At 37.8% G+C, this 23118-nt stretch overlaps 1 protein-coding gene across 1 annotated transcript in view; it reads left to right on the top strand.

Moving 5' to 3' along the window:
* The first annotated feature begins 300 nt into the window (after nt 1-300).
* LOC137283633 (E3 ubiquitin-protein ligase SMURF2-like) overlaps nt 301-23118 on the top strand; it is a 61513-nt gene continuing 38695 nt past the window's right edge. Inside the window, exons 1-4 of the mRNA XM_067815228.1 lie at nt 301-462; nt 16104-16142; nt 17049-17157; nt 20350-20483. Coding sequence (XP_067671329.1) covers nt 408-462; nt 16104-16142; nt 17049-17157; nt 20350-20483 — 337 coding nt within the window. The 5' untranslated portion in view covers nt 301-407. The remainder of the gene's footprint in view (nt 463-16103; nt 16143-17048; nt 17158-20349; nt 20484-23118) is intronic.

Below are 23118 nucleotides of genomic sequence, written 5' to 3' on the forward strand. Positions count from 1 at the left end.
TCACTTGTCATGCCCTGTTTACTAAATGCCACCCTTTCTTACCCCACTCGGATGACAGTGACAAAAGCAGATGACGTCACAGTGGCTTGATTAAACCTGTCGCGTTTTGAAATAAAGTGTCTATATAATGACATAAGGTCTATGGGAGGAGCATTTTGAAAGGGTGATAAGATTTCCCAAAGTTGTACTCAGTTCGTATGTATATATATATACTCTCTGTGTGGTATAAATACCTTATTCATGAACTACCGTGACGTCACAAGAACCCTCTGATACTCACCGGAAGTGACGAGCCGACTCACTGCTCATTTGCATGTGAACAGCTTGGTGCACATGAAGTCAACACTGGAGTAAGTTGGCTTATGTCTACTACACAAAGAGGATGTTCAAATACAAATTTCGTTTGAATGATGGCTAGTGAAGGGCCAAGGAGGAATGGACCCATGAAATTACGTCTTACAGGTAAAATCTAACAAGCATTATATGTTATATTGCCCTCTCCGTGGGCAGACCGAAAAGCAACACATTTGAGTCAGTCCAATGAAACATGGCTGCCATTCTCGACTGGTTGTTCGAGATATAGTCCTAACTTTCACATACTGATACTACTTTTGCCCACTGCCGAGCATGGTACAAGGACACAAAAGTACGTTGTTATATTTCTACCAGCAGAAGTAAAATGTCAACACTGTCATAGTTCCATCTTTCAGTAAGCAATAATCACGACAACCCAACTTCCGCAAGCAGTCAGCTATGGGCTTATTGAACGATTGAAAGATATGAAGTGAAGAATTTACTTGTGTTAGACGGGCAAATTATGAAACATACAACTTTAGTGAAGATTTTTCCGTGTTAGAACTTTAGCCAGTTGTTGAATATTTAAGTTATGTTTTATTGAGCGACAAGGATTCTAGTTATCTGTCACCCAGTGGAAATTCGTCCACTTTGTTATCAGGTATAAAATGACTTATGCTTGACCAAGAGCTCCGTCGTAGGAATTTGTGTTTGTGTACTGTAAATTCTTGAAATTTAGTAATTTGCCTGTGATTACAAACAATATTGTGTCCGCTTCAGCTCACCTGGAAAAGTGATTTCTTTCCTTGTGAGGATGTGGCAATTAGGAATGAATTAATCTGTCAGCAGAAAGTCATTAGTTTGTTGAATCATAGCAGTGTTTGGAAAGGTATGAAAGACAGCATGTCATTGGAACTTATTATTCCTCATGACAGACAATGGAGGTGGATGTAGGATGGTCTTCTGAAACACACTTAACTAGAGATACACAACACAAGAATTTTGTTTTTCTTTTGTCAGTTACTTATTGTTGATCTCAAACAGACATGTACGTGCTAAATTTTCATTTGATAATTACCTATCTCAGGCCCCCCTAAGTAATTGAAGGAATTACAGCAAATTTGAAGGAATTGCATCTCAAATGTAAACAAACGCAGCCCACTCGCGAAACAATTGCAGCGATATCGGTAGTTTAGCGGTAATAACAGAAACACATCGGCCCTATCGGAAGCAATGTCGGTAATACTGGAAACACGCTCGGCCATCTTCGGAGATTTTTCGGTCGCGAACGGAAACTCACGCAGCAAAACATGGCGTCGTTGGAAGAAACACCCGTCTCGGTGAGTTGTGTTTTTAGTTCCTATTATTACATTTTTATACTTATCCATCTTTGACCACCCGCGTTGAATGCGTTTAGGTATGAGGTGTTGTCGGGGCAATAGCTTATGCTTTTAGGAAAAGATAGTCACTCTAGAAGAGTGTCACAAGTCATGCCCCTGGAGATTGTTTACATCTGAACATCGAAGTCGTGCCGATGATTACGAACATCATGAACGTGCGCCATGAAGAAGTTGATCAGCCTTAATTTTTCTTTCTATGAAGTGCAATTGACAAATTTAAACACATTTTACAAAAAAATGATGTTATATCTAGCGCACGTTCGTAATCATCGACACGACTTCGATGTTCAGATGTAAACAACCTCCAGGGGCATGACTTGTGACACTCTTCTAGAGTGACTATCTTTTCCTAAAAGCATAAGCTATTGCCCCGACAACACCTCATACCTAAACGCATTCAACACGGGTGGTCAAAGATGGATAAGTATAAAAATGTAATAATAGGAACTAAAAACACAACTCACCGAGACGGGTGTTTCTTCCAACGACGCCATGTTTTGCTGCGTGAGTTTCCGTTCGCGACCGAAAAATCGCCGAAGATGGCAGAGCGTGTTTCCAGTATTACCGACATTGCTTCCGATAGGGCCGATGTGTTTCTGTTATTACCGCTAAACTACCGATATCGCTGCAATTGTTTCGCGAGTGGGCTGCATTTGTTTACATTTGAGATGCAATTCCTTCAAATTTGCTGTAATTCCTTCAATAACTTAGGGGGGCCTGTATCTCTAAGTTTCATAGACAACAAAGTTTTGTCAATTCTGGCACTTTGGATTTTAGGGTGCACAAAATGTTTTCTCCTCTACTGAGTTCATGTCTATGTGTTGTTTACCCATGTCTGACTTTGTTGGTCGCCATGCTGGTGACCATATAGTGTGTATTCCATTGGCATAGCTCTGAAACTAGTTGTCAGACAATTAAATGAATGATAACTTTAAACATGTGGAAAGAACAAAACCTGTCACATATATATTGTATGCTTCAGTTGTTTCCTTGATGAGCCAGTGTTTTGCATATTTATCAGAAAAGTCAAATGGTCCTTATAGTGTTTGATGAAGTGTTATTGGAATGAACCTATAGGCTTTCAAATAACCCCACTCTCAAATCCAGTCCATTTTCACTTTTCCATTACCTGTTCTATATGCCACTGTCTTCAACCATTCATCACACATTTGTCACACTCTGACATTGGTTCATCTAACATGGGGAGTTGAGGTAGCCAAGTTGTTAATGTGTTTGCTTGTCACATCCTAGACCCAGGTTCAGTTCCTCATGTGGGCACAATGTATGAAGCCCATTTCTGGTGTTGCAGCAGTGATATTGCTGAAATATTTGCATACTGATCATCGTATATCCTTGGTTTGTGTCAATACCAGGGTTGACGCTGAGGCACTCCGTCGTGTTACTTTACATCACCCACAAATAATTTCCTATTCAAATATGAACTTAACAACATGTTTTTTACCTTTTATGAATCAAAATTGATAGATGCACAATTCACCTGTACTTGTAGTAAAGAGATTATGTTCAACATGTTGAACATATTTTGTATGAACACTGAAGCTGTCAAGTGCTATCAAACCATGACATGCCATTCTGATAACCTCTTATTTACTGTGTGTAATCATAGCCGTTGTATGTGTCATGGATTAACTGTCAGTGGAACCCTAGTTATGTCAGTCAACAGTACACAAAGGTGAATGTCTTAGAAGATATGAAGTCATTTGCATACAAGAATCTTAGAATTAGGTACATGTGGTAGGAAGACATGGAAATATTTCTTAAGTGCAGACTGATTATTTCAGATAGCAATGAATATTATGACATTCTGATAATAGTATTATTACTATGGCAGTATGACATGAATTCGGTTATGTAGAATTCTTTATTATGTATACAGGGGACTTTTGCTTTTTTACTGAGAAATACAATGCTTGACATTTTACTGCATTTTCTGTTTACACCAAATACAGCGTATACCCTTGTATCCTGAGGCAATTTATAAGGCAGTGGACATTTGGGTTGAACTTCTGGTCGCTAGAGGGCCTTGGGCACTGATCCATGGAAAGGTCTATGTCTTTCCATCCTAGACCAGTAAGGGGTGATCTGGCTATTAATCTGAAACATCCCTTTGTTTTCACTGATAAAAAGTCACATGGTCATTAGTTAGTTGGAGCAGTGTGTAGGTGTAGAGACTGCCACATTTAATGTTTTCCTTTGAGCTAAATATACATCAGTTATATTTAAGGACTATAAGTACATTACAAGTTGTGTAGTCCAGGGTATGTGTTACCAATGTGTGCATGCAATCCCTTGGAAACATCCACATCATTCAGTGACCATGGTAACGTACTGTTTGTTAACATTGAGTTCAAGGATCCTACATAATATAGTGAATATAGATATGTTGACTGTACATTTTTTTGATTTGCTTGAAACTGCCATCAACATGGCATATCATACTTTGAATATGTAAGAACCACACTTCCTTTATGGTAACAATGCTGCCTTGGATTGTTTTGAAAAGGTTACATTTTCATTGGGTGAGTGAGTGAGTCAGAATCTTACATTATAAGGCATTCATGTACAGTTTGGCACTTCATCTTATTCTGCATAATTTGTCCCATTATCATTGAGAAGAATGTTACTGGGTAACATCTTCATAACATCAGTAATTACATGAATTGCTGTTTTAAGTCTGTATTGGTGGGGTCGCTCACATCGGCTTCAGTGTCTGGGATGAATAATTCACACACAGCTTTTAAGCAGTGCACTAAATTACCCAAACATAGTGATAACAAAAAGCAATATCTCCTAAAAATATTTGGTTGTCACTTAGGAAGTAGAATGCAAAGATATCTGTTGTTAGGACATGGGGCCTATCTTACTCTCTTGCAGGAGTCATTCCTTGTCATCAAAAATAGAGATCTGAAAGTTTCATTTTTTTGGTGAGTATAGTGTAGGATTGAGTTGATGCCCACAATCTAGCTATGTTATATCAGCCTCCAACCTGAAATTACCTATGGGCCTGTTCGATTGGATCACCATTACCCCAAACTCCTCACTGTTTGGATTTGATCAGTTTTAATTTCCTATCATGAGGTCCGACCTGCTCAGACATGTGTAATAGCAAGTTGATTCTCTATTAGGAAGTCATCTGGATAGGCAATTTAATATTGCCCATGTCTACCTGCACCTATTTTACATAACCGCTTCTCTGAAACCACCATGGACTACTTTAATGTGACCTGTCAAGCCATCGTGTATGTACAACATGTTCAGTTGTCTGTTTAAGAATGAATAACACATGATAGAGGGATCAGCAAAACAACAGGACAACACTGTTTCATTTCCTAAACCACCAGATTTGACCAATGATATTTTATCCTTATTAGTTATAATGGCTATGGGTGTGTTGTTAAACACTGCCTTAATTCTGCATGTCATCTTTTCAAAGATATTCATCTGATCACTAGCTGAACTATGCATTCATGCAACACTGTGGTTTAGTCATCAGCATGTCATTTTGTAAAGAGGAAATCCTCTCATTATGAGTAAAACATGCAGGTCTGAATAGGGCCTGTCTCTTACCATGGATATTATGGTCTACATAATTCAAAATTACATTGTTACTGTGTCTGACCCCCTCTGTCATGTTTGTTAAGTGGCATGTCAATCAATCAACATTTTACAGCTTAAATTGCAGTCATAATGGTAGGTCTGAACTGTTTGTGGTTTGGAAAAATACTTTCCTCTGACATGCTTGATGACTGATGCTTCAGGTGATGAAGAGACACAATGGTTCATAGTCATCAGAACCTTCTCACGTGTTTAGTGAATGGACAATTTAGTAGCAATAGATTTTGTTTTGGCCTCTTGTAGTGTCCCTCTGCTGACCCTGAATCACTAGTGTGCAGGTTGCTATGATATGGCTGTGATATTGTGGCTTTCCTACTGTCACCCCCCACCCCCCCCTGAACCTAATTGTCACACTGGAATTTATGAGGAGACCAGGTTCCTTGGTCTAGTGTCAAGGTCAATATGTTTTGGTCACCACCGTATTTGAAATTGGGATGCCATTATTTTTATTCGTTCAGATTACATGTGTGCTTTATAGGGACTCTAAAGGTGTGCATCTCATATTGTTTTTATTTTTTCAATTTAAATTGCCATTTGAACTTGCGTGAATTTTGTTGAATTTCTCTCACTGTTGTTATAGGGCAGATGTACATTTTGCAAAATTTCTCCATGATGATAGCGCAGTAGCCTAATAGGGGATGAATAAGGGGTGTACGTTATCCACTTCTTCTCAAAAACTACCTTATGGAATTTGTTTAAGGTTTAGATTATGTGTGTGCCTTATATGGACTATTGATTTTGGATTTATAGGTGTACGTTATCCACTTCTCAAAAACTCCTTTATGGAATTCATTTAGATTACACATGTGCATTATTAGGATTCTAAACAGGTGCATCTCATATTTTGAGTTTGTATTTTAAAAATTTTGTTGAATTTCTTTCTGAATATTGTGTCTTAGGGGATGAAGTCTATCCACTTCTCCACCAAAGCAGCTCAACAGAATTGATTGAGCTTCTGCATGTGTTTCATTGAGACTCTAAAGGTGTTCGTCTCTCTCATACCCTGTTCATACAGTTTCTTAATTTTGTCACCTCTACAGATGTTTGAACTTAGTTGAATTTGGTTCTATTCATCCTCAGTGGGGTGTACTTTATCCACTTCTCCTCAAAAACCACTGCACAAAACTCACTTAGCTTATATATGTTTTACATAGAGACTCTGAAGGTGTGCATCTTCATATTTTCTTTTTGTATTTTATATTTTTTATATGTTTAGACACATTTAAACTTTGATAAATTTTATGGAATTTCCCTCTGATGATAGTGAAATAGGGGATTGAGTCTTTCCACTTCTCCACAAAAACTGCTCAAAAGAATTGATTAAGCTTATTCATGCATTTCATTGGGACTTGAGAGGTGTGCATCTCATTCTCATAGTTGCATAGACACGTATTGAACTTGTTAAGTAGAAAGTAATCACCAGAGCACACTGGAGCAAATATATCCAAGAAGCCCACACAGGTCTAGAAAGTGTGGCAAGTCTAGATTTCCTTAGTTTCTGAAACTGAAGAAAGTCTCAGGGCTCCATTATATTATTTTTGTACTGTGAACTTTTTTTAGCAAAATATGTTCATTTCAGAGACTAGTCTAACTAATGTGGGTAATGCTTCCTACAGCAGCTGGGGTATCCATGTCCGTAGATACAATTTTGTCTTGTTTTTTAATGGGTCCAGTCATTGACAAGATTTTATAAAATTTTGTGTTTTCTGACCATTAGACTGCTGTTACTTCACCTTTCCCTAGCCTTATCTCTGTACAGTGTGAACAGATCTTAATGCATTTTGATACAATTTAACTTCCTGAGCTTGTTATGGGGTTGTTAATAGACTGTTATTCTAGCATTGCGTATTCAAAGCAGTAATCTAAAAGGATTGACAAAACGACTTTGACCCTTACCTGTTTTTATTTTGACATAAGATGTCTTCATTGAAACACTAGAAGAATACTGATCATGGTCGAAATGTTAATAATTGATTCACATTAATTACAATTTTGGAATACCTAATGCAGATTCGGGGCCTTATATCAGTCTGAGCAGGCGTAGATAAATACCTGATCACAATCTTAGTACGGAGGTATATATATTATGTTTTCTTCATAGTATATCTAACAAAGTGTGCTTTGTCCATATGTTGTGTGGTATATCTGGTTGCCCAGGGGGACATGGCTACCATTGTACAGCATGTGTTTTATTGGAATAAACCAAGCTTGTATCTGGTCACTTTTGCGGAATTGTTTGCAGAACTAACATAGTGCTGAACATATACTTTGATATTTCATGATAATTTGTATGTTACAAAGAGATGGACAACAAAACTACAACCAAAATATACAAACACTACAAGAAAGATCTGTCACTAATATACCACGTGATGTTCTGGAAAAACTGTTGAATGCCAGTGAAAGTTGAAAACACTTTCTTGTATATGAGACTGGCAACGATTTGTGAGCAGTGCACATCTAAGTGGGTGACAGTTATGAATTGTGAAAAATACTTAGGAGAACTTCTTTATTCAAGTTCATATCAAATATAATTTACTAATTAGTAAGTGGCAGTTTACTTGTCCCATAGACTGGTCTTTATTTTGCATTCTCTTTTTGTTAGTTTTCGTCATCAAGATGTTTTGCAGCTTACACATAAGTGTCCAAAGGTGTCACAATTGCTTCCTGTTGATACAAAATAATTTGTGTAGCCCGGTTTCATGTAACCTATGCCCTGTCAGTTTGCACCTGTGTGGCATGGTCAAGAGTGCTTCAGGTCTATTCAAAGCGACTTTTTATAGTTGGTTGTCCAAATTATTTCACACTCAAAACTATTATTATGTATTGTGTAAAAATGTTCAGAAACATTTGAAGAGGTTGGTCAGGCACTTGAGTTGTTGAGTCTTGATGGCAGCCTGGCTGATATTTTACTTTATCAAATCTTGCTTTCTCATAAAGGTTACGATCACCCAAATCTTTGATGTTTCATCTGCCAACTAAAGAATTAGGTGATACTTAGGAGATAAACATCATGTGTTGGCCAATTTCCGGGTGTTATTGAGTATTTGAAGCACAGGAATGCATTTGGAATGCATTTGGAACAGACGACGTCAGCCGGAGGTTTCAGATGAAATATTCCCGTGCTTCAAATACTCAATAACACCCGGAAATTGGCCAACACATGATGTTTATCGACATTGTAAACAAAAAAGTAAACCAAAGGGGCTTTACTGTCTGCACTCATTTACATCGAGTATGAGTACAGCAGTACAGTGTCATCAGCTGGCCGTTTCAGCTGGTTCCCATGGTAGCATCTGGAGTTGCTCATTTGTGACGTCATTCTAACTTTACGTCACAATATGATTTGAATGACGTCACCACTGTTGATGACACAACAAAACAATTGTTTACGTGTAAATTCGCAGTGAATAGTCTTGCAGTTTCCGGGAATCTAATACCATTTGATCATGTTTTTCAACCAATCAGATTACAGAACACAGTGACGTTTGGTTTCCAATTAACTTTATCATGTGATACAGTGAAATACTCATTTTACTTAAATCATGCTTTCTTCTGTTCATTTGTTTTTGAATTATGTGGCCTCACATTTCATAGGACATTATGTTTGACTGGCTTTCTCTTTTCATGGCTAAATGATGAGAAAGGGAGAGGCAGTTTTTCTCCCAATGCATGAAAGAAGATACACTCTTGAGTTTCCTTGTCTGTTATTCCTATGCTGACAGTGCATATCTTGGTATCTACATTTCTCTTGTCATTTCACACTGGTCTGTGTTATATGAACTATGTAAATCTCATTTTGTAAGTTGGGTTTTCATCTACCTTTTCTCCAAAATTTCAAACTTTGTTGAGTTTCGTAGTAACTATAAATAAGTTGGTCATGGACACAATTGATTGAGTACACAGACATGATGTTCTCTGTTTAAGTAGGCAGTGCTAGTTCAACACTGACAGCCTTCCTACTGTAATCACCAAACATGGTACACATTCCCTCTGCTGAAGTAGATCAAAGGACTGGTCATTTTATTATTGGGAGATGGTGGATAGGACTTTTAAGGAATATGGTTCACCCATCAAGAAAATATTACTGTCTGTTGGGGAGGGTCATAAGAATAATGCACACATTTGGGAAGGATTGTTACAAAATGTACAAGGACATGTGGGGGGACATCGAAGACTAGAAAAAATAATTGGAAGGTCATTATATTGCAGGCAGTATTGCCCAAGGCAGTGCCAAAGGTCAGTACAGTCTGTCAAGGATTGACCAAAGGCTCTTGACGTGGATAACATCTAAACAACCATTAAATAACATTTAATGCCATCCATTTATGATACACTTTGTAGTACTTGTGAGGAATATCAGGAAAATAAACATAACAGTATTCCTTACTTGCTATAACAATTTATGAATAGAAAAATAGCACAATAGGAATTAGACAAAAGAGTGGATTGTGGGTGCAAAAATTGTGGACTGGCACCTACATCTTATTCTTAGTAGATCTTAGTAGAGGGAACATATTAAGATGACTTACAGACTGGGACCTGTGAAGGTCTAGGGTAGAATAGGCCTTCAGCAACACCATGCTTGCCATAAAAGGCGACTATGCTTGTCGTAAGGGGTGACTGATGGGATCTGGTGGTCAGGCTTGCTGAGTTGGTTGACATATGTCACCAGTCTCCAATTGTACAGATTGATGCTCATGGTATTGATCACTGGATTGTCTGGTCCAGACTTGATTGTTTACAGACCACTGCCATATATCTGGAATATTGCTTAGTGTGTTATAAAACTAAACTCACTCACACACTTGCAGATTGGCAAAGGAGGGACAGTAGATGTCTACTACAGCAGATGCAGTTAGTCATTGGCTGTGAATAATTAGTTTCATTAACATTAAGAAAGTAACTTGTCCTGACCAATTTCCTCTTGCCATGATTTTTATGACATCATCATGATGATGACAGTATGAAAGAATAAATCAACATGGTATTTGATGTTAATGTTTATTGGACTATTTATCGAAAATGTTACAAATAGCCAAGAAAGGTAACCTTACTTTATTATCACTGAGAAATTTAATTGCTACATTTTGAGGAAACACGAAGTTTATTTGCAGCTTGAAACTGTAAGTGGAAATTATGTAGTAGACCAAGGACAAGTAAAATACAATTATTCCATTGCCCAAAATGAAAACTGACTTGTTCCGGGTGTCGGGTGATGGGATTTTGGAACCCTTTCTCTTTTTTTAAATTTTCTGTTTATGAAAAAAAAATGAAATTTGAGGAGTTTTTATTTGAAGTTTAATGTTCTTTTGTGATTCAATGATGAGTCTGAGTCATCAACCAGTGTTTTGTCACTCTTGTTCAGTTCATTACAGGTTGTTATTGCTTCTCAGCACATGTACAGATTTAATGATCCTGGTGATCATTTGTCGTTTGAAGTTTCTGCGCTTGAAACCAAGGATTTCTCAATTTATGCTCGAGTGGTTTAGGAATGGGTTTACACTGAACTCAACTCGAACTATTTGATTAACATCATAGCTGGAAATTCATATCAATCAATAAACTCTATTTCTGCATGACAACACGAATATGGGACTTGTTTGTTTTCAAACAAAGGATATTAATATCTGTGGATTATGGTGTCTGGATAGAGAGCAGGCTTGCTCTATCTATCAGTAACAATGAATTACCTCAGAATTACATTGAATACTGTTATTGTACAACACATAATAAATTGACAAGATTTAAACAGCTTCTTAACAGTGCACTTGGTATGCTGAAGCCTGTATTGAACAAATTCTGGTGGAAGTCCAGGTCACAATTCATAGCTTGTGATTGCAGGTTACGCTCTGATTAGCATCCAAGTACAGCTGTTTCCTGTTGAATGGCTCTTCTACCATTTGATAAAGCCATTAATGTGTTTCCCCAGCTAACATTTGATGGTTATAACCTTCAGCAGTCAGCCAGGCCGCAGAGTAAGCATATCACAAGAATGCATGTAGACCAAGCCTAGCCCCCAATACAGGCCCTTGACAGACAAGGTGACTATATTACATAAGTACCACTGTTTGCACTGGGTAGCCCAGATAAGGTGTTGCTGACCAGGTCGAAGGAGGCTAATGGTGTTGAAATGATTTATGGTATGCGAGCAGGGACAGACTGGCTGGCCTCTGATAATCAGGCCCAACTGGACAGACTGAGATCTTGACAGACTGTTCAAACATCAGGAGAATTAACAAGTACAATACCCCTGCCTCTTGGCTGTGTCTGGGACCAGGCCTGGCTGTTCTGTACTGTTACTGATTAGCTGGCCAGACAGGTCTAGCCAACATGGTCAATACACTGTGGCAGCATTATGATTTTTGGACAGCATGATTTATAGTCTTGGCCATGATTATTTATCGTCAGTATTCTGCTCATTTTGAAGTGGTATACTGGAAGAAGAGAATCATCATTGTTTGATTTCAAGATTGAATCTACTCGATCTCATCTCATCATAAACTGAGTCACCTATTCATAATTGGCTGTGGTGTTGGTTCTGTATACTTGATGAGGTTGAAATGTACTGGAGTGCCCTGACTAAAACCAGTTTATTTGTCTCCACTTAAAAAAGTAAGGTCACGATTTGCAAGACATGGGTAATCTAACCATCTAGGTTGTATTCATCTCAGTATTGTTCAGCACTGGAGGTTAGATCTTGTAGCACCAGTGTTGTATCAGCAAGTTTTGGCTGATTGAATTTGTTTTCAGTGTATTTTACAGTTTCCATAATTTGCCATTGGACATTATGAATTTTCATACAGAGCATATGCTATATACTTGTAAGATCCGTGGTAGAATAGGCCTTCAGCAACCCATGCTTTCCATAAAAGGCGTCTGTGCTTGTTGTAAGAGGCGGCTAACAGGATCGGGGGATCAGGCTCACTGACTTTGTTGACACATGTCATCGGTTCCCAATTGCACAGATCGATGCTCATGTTGTTGGTCACTGGATTGTCTGGTCTAGACTTGATTATTTACAGACCTCCGCCATATACCTGAGATATTGCTGAGTGAGGCGTAAAACTAAACTCACTCACTCACTCACTCACCAAAGCAGTAAGCATCTTAGACTTGCATCAGCAGGGACTTTCTTCCAACTAGAAGCTGACTATTTATATGCCATGGACATGCTAAACCCACTTTATTCATATGAAGTGATATTTGTCACCATTGTGTAAATTATTATCTTATCTTGCAGTCAACTCAAGAGAGATAGACGGACTGAAATAGAATTAGACTTTGGTTAAACTTGGTAAAAATCTAAAGGGATCTGTTATTTTTCATGAATCTATTTTTGAAACAAAGGCATTTAAAGAAAAGAAATTGATCTGACATTCCTTTGACAAACATTGGACAGTGATGTTTCATATCTTTATTTTGTTTAGAGGAAGCGCATGACACCATTTTACAGATCTCTTGTATTAAAACAGTCTGTAACGTACCAAAACAAAATTACACTTCCTGGTAGTGGTACAGTGTATCAGATGCATTGATATCAAGTATTATGATATGTGGTGTGTTTCATTGACAGAGCTCCAGACAAGCTGTATATTTGCTGAAAAGATGCAAACAAAATCACCATAAGCAAATCAGTTTTGCATTACTTGTCAGTGTACAACTACACAGGCCGAAACTTGATATACCAATAGTAAGTATAATAACACTGCACGACTCAATGCAGCATTTTCAGCTTTGTTACATGACTGTCTTTGCAGAGCTTTTCTTACTGCTTGAATTCATCACATCTACATGAACACTAAACTCAGCGGTTACAAACGCAGAAGTCTGTACCATGTGACTCAAGGGGAAGCACATGTATAAATGCAAACTCAAATACACCTAAATAGCACAAAAGTCACCATTTGCATTATGGACTGTTCAAAGTACAAGTTACATGACAGTTTTCGTTAAATGTTACAAATAACAAACTATTGGGTCTTTCTTATTCATGAAATGTTATGGGAGTTCTTCAGATTGAGGGTTCTTCAGATTGAGGTAATAAAATACATGTGAACACTGAGCAATAAAACTGGTTCTTAGTAACCTATGCTCACAATACAGGGCAACTGAAAGGATTGAGTATGAGGACTCGGTGACTCGTGGATTACGTGTCAAAGTACCCCTATTGTGTGGATAGATGTATTCAACGTTAATCACTTGATTGTCTAGTCCAGATTGTTTTATACTGCCAGCATTTTGCATAGGATTGGTGTGACATTAACTTGTAGACTTGAATAACCTGCACTAAATAAGATTCTTCCTGGATTCTGTACTAATGGATGAAATGAGAACATGTGAATGACCTGTGAAATGCGAACAAACCATTTGTGCACTGTATGGATTTATGCTCAGGTGCTGATGAAGACTATATCATCTGTGAAAATATACATTATTACATGCGCTCAGAACATCATGTCGCTCGCATTTCCGTTAAATTTGAACCATCTGTTGCAGATGAAAGCATTCTGTTTGCATCAACATCATGTGCTTACATGCATATCCTGAAGTCGCTGTGTTCATCCCATTTAACAGAACTGGGTAGTGGGAATCTTTTACCACCTTTGTATCAAATGTCACGTTGACCCAACTCACGTATACTTTATGGTCTTGTTAATCTGTTTGACAGCAATAATCCCTAGATAGGAATGCATGTCTACTGTAACTACAGAATGTGATTAATAAGTCGTTTGTGTAGCCTATACATGAAGCATTAATGACTGCATCACGCTACATGTCTAAGTGAGTTGTAAAGGCTCTATGACATGAGATGGCTGTCTTCTCCAGGGCTCCAGTGTGATCACGCCTACTTGAATTCCATAAGTTCTCACTTGCATTATATTGAAGGGTACGTTCTTCATTTGCGCAGGCCTGCAGGGGATATTTACTCAGCTCTTAGGTACTTCCTTGAACATGTTCATCTTGGCTTTTTATACCTGTGTGGAATGTTGTGATTTTAGAAATTGAGAAGACAGTGTCTCATGCTTTTTAATTGTTAGACAATTTGTTCTGTTTAACTTCTGTCAAACGTATGGAATATGATTTACTTCAGCTTGTTAAGTGTCCATATGACGCTAGTTTGTTCCTTGAGGAAATTAGAGTGGTTTGAAAGTATGAATAATCAATTGATTTTTCAAAATGTTAGGAAAAGATAATGTCCTTTTAAGCATGCCAGGCTGGAGACTCTTATTGTTGGTGTGTGTTACTATGTCATGTGACTGTTGTGGAGATAGTAGACGGTGCGTTCCCTTCCCTGTTACACCATGTACTCAGTTTGTGTACTCTACTGCATCCCTCAGATGTTTCAGTGATTACAAATATTGATGCGTCTCATGGGCTCATTTAGGTACAGCAGTGTGTAAATGACACTCTGTAAAATGAGTCTTGCAAACTTCTCATGTTGTTAGAACTTAGAACTTTCGTGAATTGAGATCTGTTGGTTACATTACAGTATCTGGCTTGTTAAACATCGCCATACTCTATAGCATGGATCATTGATCACATTACTGGTTTGTCTAGCTATGACTGCATAAATTGCTCTAAAACCTAAACATGTAGGCCACACCTACTTGTACTCAGAGGTCTTCTGATTGGCTTCATACAGACATAGCGTTGAAAGATGTCATCGTTTTTTTATTGTTTATCATTGTGATGATTGCATTGACAAATGTTTTGTTTTTTTATTGTCCGTCATTGTGATGATAGTAGATGTAGTCAGAGTTGGCTTAGTGTTAAGACTGTGTTCACTTGGCAAATAAATTGCATTGCAAGATACCACAAGTCTGGTACATGTATTAATCCTATTGCATAATATTAGGAGCTATAGCACTGACTGTGACACTGATTGTACATGCAAATGCCGTTTTCTACATACTAAGGCTATGTAAATGCATGTTATGGTTTTGATAACAGCAGTTACAAAACTAGGTCTCACAGTTATACCATATACAGGTTTTCAGAAAAAATATTGCACTTTGTATCATTTGAGTTTTAGCAATAATTCAGCAATATCACAGTGGGTGGCACCAGAAGTGGGCCTCACACATTGTACCAAGTGCCATTTGAAACGGTATACTGGGATTCCAAGTAGTATCTAGTATCAAATGTATTTGTATTTGCACTATCAGCAAATTTTGGTAGTTGGTAGTGGTTAGGTACAAATGTTGCAATTTTGTATTTGTAAAATCAAATACAAATGAAATAAATGAGTTTGGAAATTTCTGTTATACAAATGATTAAATCTAAATTTAGAAATCAAATTGCAGGAAATAAGTGTATCATGTAAAAAGATGTAATTTTTTTAAAAAATAGATCCTTTTCATGGAATGATAGATAGAGCATAGACAAGAGAGATCGTTTTTGTCTTTTTGGTACTATGAATTGTGAAAAAAAGGACCAAGTCTTTGTGGTTAGTGTCAGTCACTGTCTAACACACCAGCTTAGAATATATACAAAATATATGGCAGTATCTATTCCTATACAGACCACTGTCAGTCTTTTCATCAGTAAACAGCCCTATCTTTGAGCAACGGACATTGGCTCTCAACATATTTGTGTAATTGTTTCATTTGTTGTTACTATTGAGAGTTAAAACATTGGTTAGGTATCACAGTGTATGTACATGTTTGTAATCATGCCTACACAATGTCCAGTCCAATGAATGGTTACACATCTGTACAGTGTCACATAATATGTGGAATGCTAATCCTAGGTCTTTTTTTCTCATTTCAGTATTGTGTGCCAAAAACTTGGGCAAGAAGGACTTTTTCAGTAAGTACATTTGACATGTTATGGCATTTGTTATCAGTTCCCAATCGCACAGATCAATGCTCTTGATGACTGGTTTTAATTAATTATTTACAGACCACTGCCATATTGCTGGAATATTACTGAGTGCAGCATAAAACTAAACTTGCTCACTTTGCTGACTTTTGATAAGCTTGAAAAACAGTAGTGAGTGAAGTGTTAGTGGATGGCAGTAGGCAAAGGGAGTTAACTCTTCCAGTCCTCTCGGTCACTTCTTTCAGGTTCACATTCAGCTGCAAATGCCTGAAGTGAATTAATTCTTCCAAAGGTTTTAGGCTAGGATATATCTTTACAGAGCAATATTTGTAAACTGCCAGCAAGATGTTGATAAATCATTAGTGTATGTTTTAACATATTTGCTGACTTCATTTGTGTTGACATTAAAGTTTAACCCCATTGGCTGGATTATGAAACAGGTACATACTTGTCCTGGTGTATTTTCTAGCTGTATTGAATACAACTTACCCAATAAGCTCAACCTTTTGATCTGGGGATTTACAACTGATTTTTTTTGGTCCCCTTTGATATAATGGTAACTTACATGCCTTTGAACCTGTGAAGGTCCCGAGGTAGAAAAGGCCTTCAGCAACCTATGCTTGCCATAAAAGGCGACTATGCTGGTCATAAGAGGCGACTAATGGGATCTGGTGGTCAGGCTCGTTGACTTGATTGACACGTGTCATCGGTTCCCTATTTCGCAGATCGATGCTCATGCTATTGATCACTGGATTGTTTGGTCCAGACTTGATTATTTACAGACCTCCACCATATACCTGAGATATTGCTGAGTGAGGTGTAAAACTAAACTCACTCACTCACTCACTCGCATGCCTTTGTTTTTCATAATTTTGTTTGTTTTTTTTGTTCCAGGATTGCCTGATCCATTCGCCAAGATCAGCGTTGATGGCTCAGGCCAGTGCCATTCAACTGACACCTGCAGGAACACACTAGATCCAAAGTGGAATCAGCATTATGACCTGTGAGTTCCTGTGCAACATATTTCACTTATGTTGTCGTATGTCATGTTTATTATTATTATGGGCAAAGAATCTATATTGGCTCTCTTTTAGTTTGTAAAACTCAAAGTTAATTTCTAGACTCATGCTAAAGACAAATATAACAATTGTACTAGTCTTCCCAAGCTAAGTATGGTGCTGCAGTTTAAATTTTGTGCCAACTTATCTACGGTATAACCCCCTATAGGCTGGCTGCTTGGGATAAAACATATTTTGCTCATAGTCAGAATTTTTGGCAAATCTTGTTATCATAAATTCTAATGTGTTTTTATGTTTTTAATTACAGTATTGTAAACTAATCATTAGAGCAGCATCCATCAACTATGTTATGTGACACGAATTTTCTCTACAGGTCAATGGCAGAAGTTTTAGGGGATCCAAATATACATTTATTGCAGTGTTGGATATCCCCATCTGAGCATGTTTAGATAAATTCCCTCTCGAGTCTCATATGCTTTCTGCTAAGACACTCAGCATTTACTGAGGACCAAGGTCCTCTTCAGTTCAGGATGTTACCAGTGTTCACAAATAGCGTCTGACCCTCTGACAAATCTGGCATATTCACCAGTGGTCAGATAGCAATCACCAACCCGCCAGTCCCAGTGTCTGACTTAATATTTCACAATGTCTTTGTGTAAAGTTATCTGTGGCATGTGACACTTGTTTGCTTTTTAGAAATCTTATGTTTGTTATCATGTAATGTTAATAATTTCAATGCCAATCATGAGAAATGTTAAATCTGAAATGTTTGTTGAAATTTATTCTGTGGGTCTTGTGAAGTTTCAGTGGGTCAGACAGATATCTGAAACTTACAGGACCCAATGTCCTGCTACTTTGAAACACCATCGTGAACACTGTGTTACTTTTATCATTGTTACAGTTAATGTCATAGCATGATCTATAAACTTCGAGTTTATGCCCAGTTGACAGAAAATGATATTTCTGTGATGCTTACCTTAGACTGCTTATAAACCCAGATTACTTGTGCATTTAATATTTGATTCATGAATTTGTGGAAAACATTTCTGAACCACCTTAGTTTGTGGTTTATACACAATTAATTATCTCCATCTAGTCAAAATTATGATAAAAAAAATAGGCAGCTGTTCTGAATAGGAAATATGTATTTTCTCATCTGGGCTCTGTATTCTCAGAACAATATATTGGTGCTTGCTGCAGATGGGGACTTCATTTTTTTTGTGTACCTAACTTATTATTTCTTAATCCATGGCCCCAACTTTTGCATATATCAGTTAATCTCAACTTAATAAACTGTTGCATCCTGTTGGTCTTGAGAACTAGCTTCGGGTGCATACATTTGTTGAAATGCCACACTTAGTTTGCACTTTGCGGAACCTGTTGGAAATATGATCAAACCACTGCATCCCCAGCTTTAGTGCAAAGGTTGTACCTGTCGGGCGGTCGGGACCACAGAGAGTTGCGCAGGCACTAAGTGGAGCACAGTACATTCTTGTGGATGTCGATAGGGGATAAAAGATGAGGGTCTTCCAAACAGAAATGTGGCATTCTTGCCACAGTCTGCAGCCCCATCCAACATTACATAGAAAAGTGTGACATGAAAGAATCGAATGTTATTTTGGCTTCATACTCAATGGGAGCTGATGAGAGTGAATCAACTAAATGTCATGCAACCACTTGGAACAACATTGCGGACTGGGGTACACCAGAGATGGCTTCAATCACTGGCACAATCCAGCACAGCACAGTCAATATGGTCCCTATGAAGCAGTCTTTGCCCCTCACGGCATTAGCTTTTATGGGCTAACATGATCAGCCTGTTTCATCTCCATCCTGGTGCCACAAATAGTTGGGGAATATAATATTGTCTGTATATATAATAGATACCATCACATTTGTATACATGGTGCTGTTTTATCTTCATCTTAACGTTCAGTGTGTGGAGAATCTGTCAGGACAGTGAGTAACCAGCTTTAGCAGACCATGGGGGCTTGCTGTGTTTCAAGATTGGCTCTGACTTCAATAAACTATTTGAAGAACATATTAGATCTAGAACTTGGTTGTCACAGGATGAAATGTTATTGAAAGATATGCGGATGTAAATGTAAACTTTGAATTCCAAGTGTTCTGGGTTTCAATAGTGAAAGAGACGTCTGTTGAGATGAATAGCTCAATGTGTTGAGTTTTATAGACAGTGTTGGTGGTATTTTCACAGTTTCTGGTGATAGACTGGTCAGGTTGAAAGATATGCTCTGTTTACAATACTCAGTTGTCATTAAGACACATTAACTTACAAAGGCAACACTTCATAATATTTTCATTTTTAGAGTAAATATAACCAGAACTCTTGATCTGTATCACAAGATGACCTCAAACATGAAAACAAGAGTCTTAATACATAATACAGCAAAGTCAGAATATGATGCTCTGGTGTTAAGACATCTTTTCAGTGTTAAGGAATTCTTGAGGCAACTAGTAATACCTTAATTATTTAGTCTGAATTGTTTTATTTCTCCTTTTATATAATATGACAGATGTCTTTTGAAAGAGTGGTGTAATCTAAAAATCCAAACATTACAGTTTCTGTCTTTGAGAGAGAGAGAAAGAGAGATGCAGTCCAAAGAGATGCTATTTGACTGTAAAAATGACATGAGAGAGAGCAGTTTAACTACATTTAATGTTCATATTCCATCATGCTGCTACTATGTTGTGAGTTTGTCATTAGAAACGAAAACATGAATTAATGATCAAGCTTATGTAAGTAGTATATCACATCTAAACACAGCAGTCTACAATATCAGCAAATGTGTCACGAACACTATGTTTGCAGACATGAACTTTATTACTGACAGACAAAAAACATTATCATCTCTTGCTGGAATACTTAAAGAAATCAGTCAGAACTGAATCCATACAGGGGTTTTTGGATGTCCCAGGGTGAGTTTAATGTTGTGTTGAACAATGCCATCTGAACAATATTACTGTATGCCCATGCTGAATGTCAGTTTGCTTTAAAAAAACATATCCACAAAGAGCTGGGTTTTTTTGTACAAATGGGAAACATCATGGATTGTTTCTGGCAGCCTAGGTGCTGCTTGAGGGTAGAAATGGCAAAACGTTGGTATTCTTTGTCTAATTTGTTTGTCTTGAACTCAGTTGAACTGTGTTTTTTGCAGGTACATTGGACCGAAGGATTCCATCACAATCAGTGTGTGGAATCACAAGAAGATACACAAGAAGCAGGGTGCCGGCTTCCTGGGATGTGTGCGCATTATGTCCAATGTCATCCAGCAGCTGAAGGACACCGGCTGTAAGTGTGCAGTCATTCTTACATTTGTCAGATTTTGGAGAGCTGAAATAGTGTAAAATGTTACGGATGTCAACCCCTATGTCTCCCTCTTTTGTCTCCCTATCTCCTAGGGATGTCATGATACAGTTGCCTGATGATACTATTCGTGATACTGCATAGCTGACATATTTCGCATAGCAAACAGCAATTACCTTGATGGCAAGTTGATGGCAAGTTGATACCATAGCTCACCAGTTCCCAGGTACCTGTTAGCATTAATTAAAGTCATATCTTTTAGAGATTACTCATCAACCACACACACGCTCACCAAGTCAAGTCATTTTTGTTACTCTGTATACTGAAGTTACAAGAGACAAATGTGATAGGCCCACTGTTTCATAATATCTGCCCTCTCGTCATGGTAAACTGGAAACTTAACTTAATACTCACATGTGGAATATACTGCACTTTAATATTTCTACAGGAATATTATACTAGTGTAATGCTGCTAGGTGCATGATGTCATGACGCTTCACAGTTATGACATCACAATGCAAATGCCGCTGTCACAGTGGTACTAGACCTTGTTTGATTCATGGAAAGCTGAGAGTCCACACACTGCAGGAAATTTCTATCAATTTTTGTTGGAGAGTAATAAACAGAATACTAAACTCGCTTCCGTGAAATGTCATTTTTATTACACTAGTGAGAGGTTTAATATCAAACTCGCTTTCACTCGTTTGATACCAGATCATTAACTCATTTGATAAAAGTGGTATTACAGGGAGCGTTGTTCAGTATCCTCTATATATTTCTCAAAATAATTGATATGTGTCAAAATATGAATAGATTATATGCAATAATTAATCAATTATAAACAGTATTGTTCAAAGTTTGTCGATGATGCATCAGTGAATTTTGATGTAACAAGTAGTTTCCTCATGGTTTGATGTAAATAAACAAATCTGAAGACACATTGTATCATGACGTTGTATGGTGATATACTTTGTAATGTCACCTAGCCATTGTTTTGTTCCTAGTGGTCTATCGTGGATTGATGTCCTTTCTGTCAACCTTAGGTTTGCATGTGTAGACTGGTCTACTTACCGGCTGATGGAATACTGCTGACGGCCATGTAATACAACATCTGACAGTCTTCCTACTGATAGTGACACAGTTAACATGGCCACTTCACAATCAACAAATGTCTACCAGTTGTACTACAGACTGGAGTACATATTAATGCAGTCAGCTCAATGCCCTGTGAACACATCAAAGATACTTGTCTGCAGCTTAGGATCATCTTGCATTCACTCAACTCGTGAAGGTCCAGGTAGAATAGACCTTCAGCAACCCATCCATGCATTAAAAGGCAACTTTTCTTGTTGTAAGAGGCGACTAAAGGGAACGGGTGGTAAGGTTTGCTGACTTGGTTGACACTTCATCAGTTCCCAGTTGCGCAGATCAGTGCTCATGTTGTTGATCACTGGGTTGTCTGGTCCAGATTTGATTATTAACAGACTACCGCTATATAGCTTGAATATTGCTGCGTGTCTTTAATGAGTGGAGTTGGCATGGAGTTCTCGTCTTGTACTTTTTCATTAGACTGTGGGGGCAGAGTTCTGTTAACTGGACTTTGTAAGGTAGTAAATCTGACCTAAGACTGTTAACTAGTAGCTGATGTTGGACTGAGTGAACTATGTTCCTCTGTGTAGGTTCTGTAGTGACAAGACCCGTGAAGATCCTGGGGTAGAATATGCCTTCAGCAATCCATTCTTGCCATGTAAGGTGACTATGCTTGTCTTAAGAGGCGACTAACTGGACCGGGTGATCAGGCTTGCTGACTTGGTTGACGCATGTCATCGGTTTCCAATTGCACAGATTGATGTTCATGTTGTTGATCACTGGATTGTCAGGTCCAGACTCGATTATTTACAGACAGCCTTCTAGCTGGAATATTGCTGAGTGTGGCGTAAAACTAAACTCACTCACTCACTCACTCTGTAGTGACAAGGGCTAGGACGGGTCAAAATTTGCTATCCGGGTACCCCACCCACTATAACTCTACGTAGATACCTGTTATGTTAATCCTTGACATCAAATTTGTAAGAAATGGCAATATATTCTTCAGCTCTTGGGCAAACATTTTGATCTTTCCAGTGACTTTATTCAATATTGTATTCAATAGAAACTGGTGTAATTTGTCTAAATCATCAAAGACACTACACTGACAACCTTTTGATTGCGAAAGAATTACATATTACATTTTATAATCTATTAGTCACTTGATTAAGATAGGTCAAGGTATTGAGATGAGTAACTCATTACCCATCTGTCACGGGTCACAATTACATATCACAATTACGCAATGGCTGTGTTTTTCAGACTGATATTACTGTACCAATTTGTATCTGCATGGTGTTACAAATACAAATACATTACAATGGACACATTTAGGTAAAGAAAAAGACATATACACATACATTCAAACAAGTCTATTGTATTACCTGATCCTCTTTCAAGGGATGGGCTAATCTTGTGGCACAGGCAAAAACAAAGTAATTTATCTGAAAAAAACAGTGATGAATATCAATGTTAAGTTCCCAGCGTACTGTGGAAAAGTCTGCCTCACCCTAAAATACATTGTGATGGATCT

Source organism: Haliotis asinina, chromosome 5, assembly GCF_037392515.1.
Source record: "Haliotis asinina isolate JCU_RB_2024 chromosome 5, JCU_Hal_asi_v2, whole genome shotgun sequence".
NCBI lineage: Eukaryota > Metazoa > Mollusca > Gastropoda > Lepetellida > Haliotidae > Haliotis > Haliotis asinina.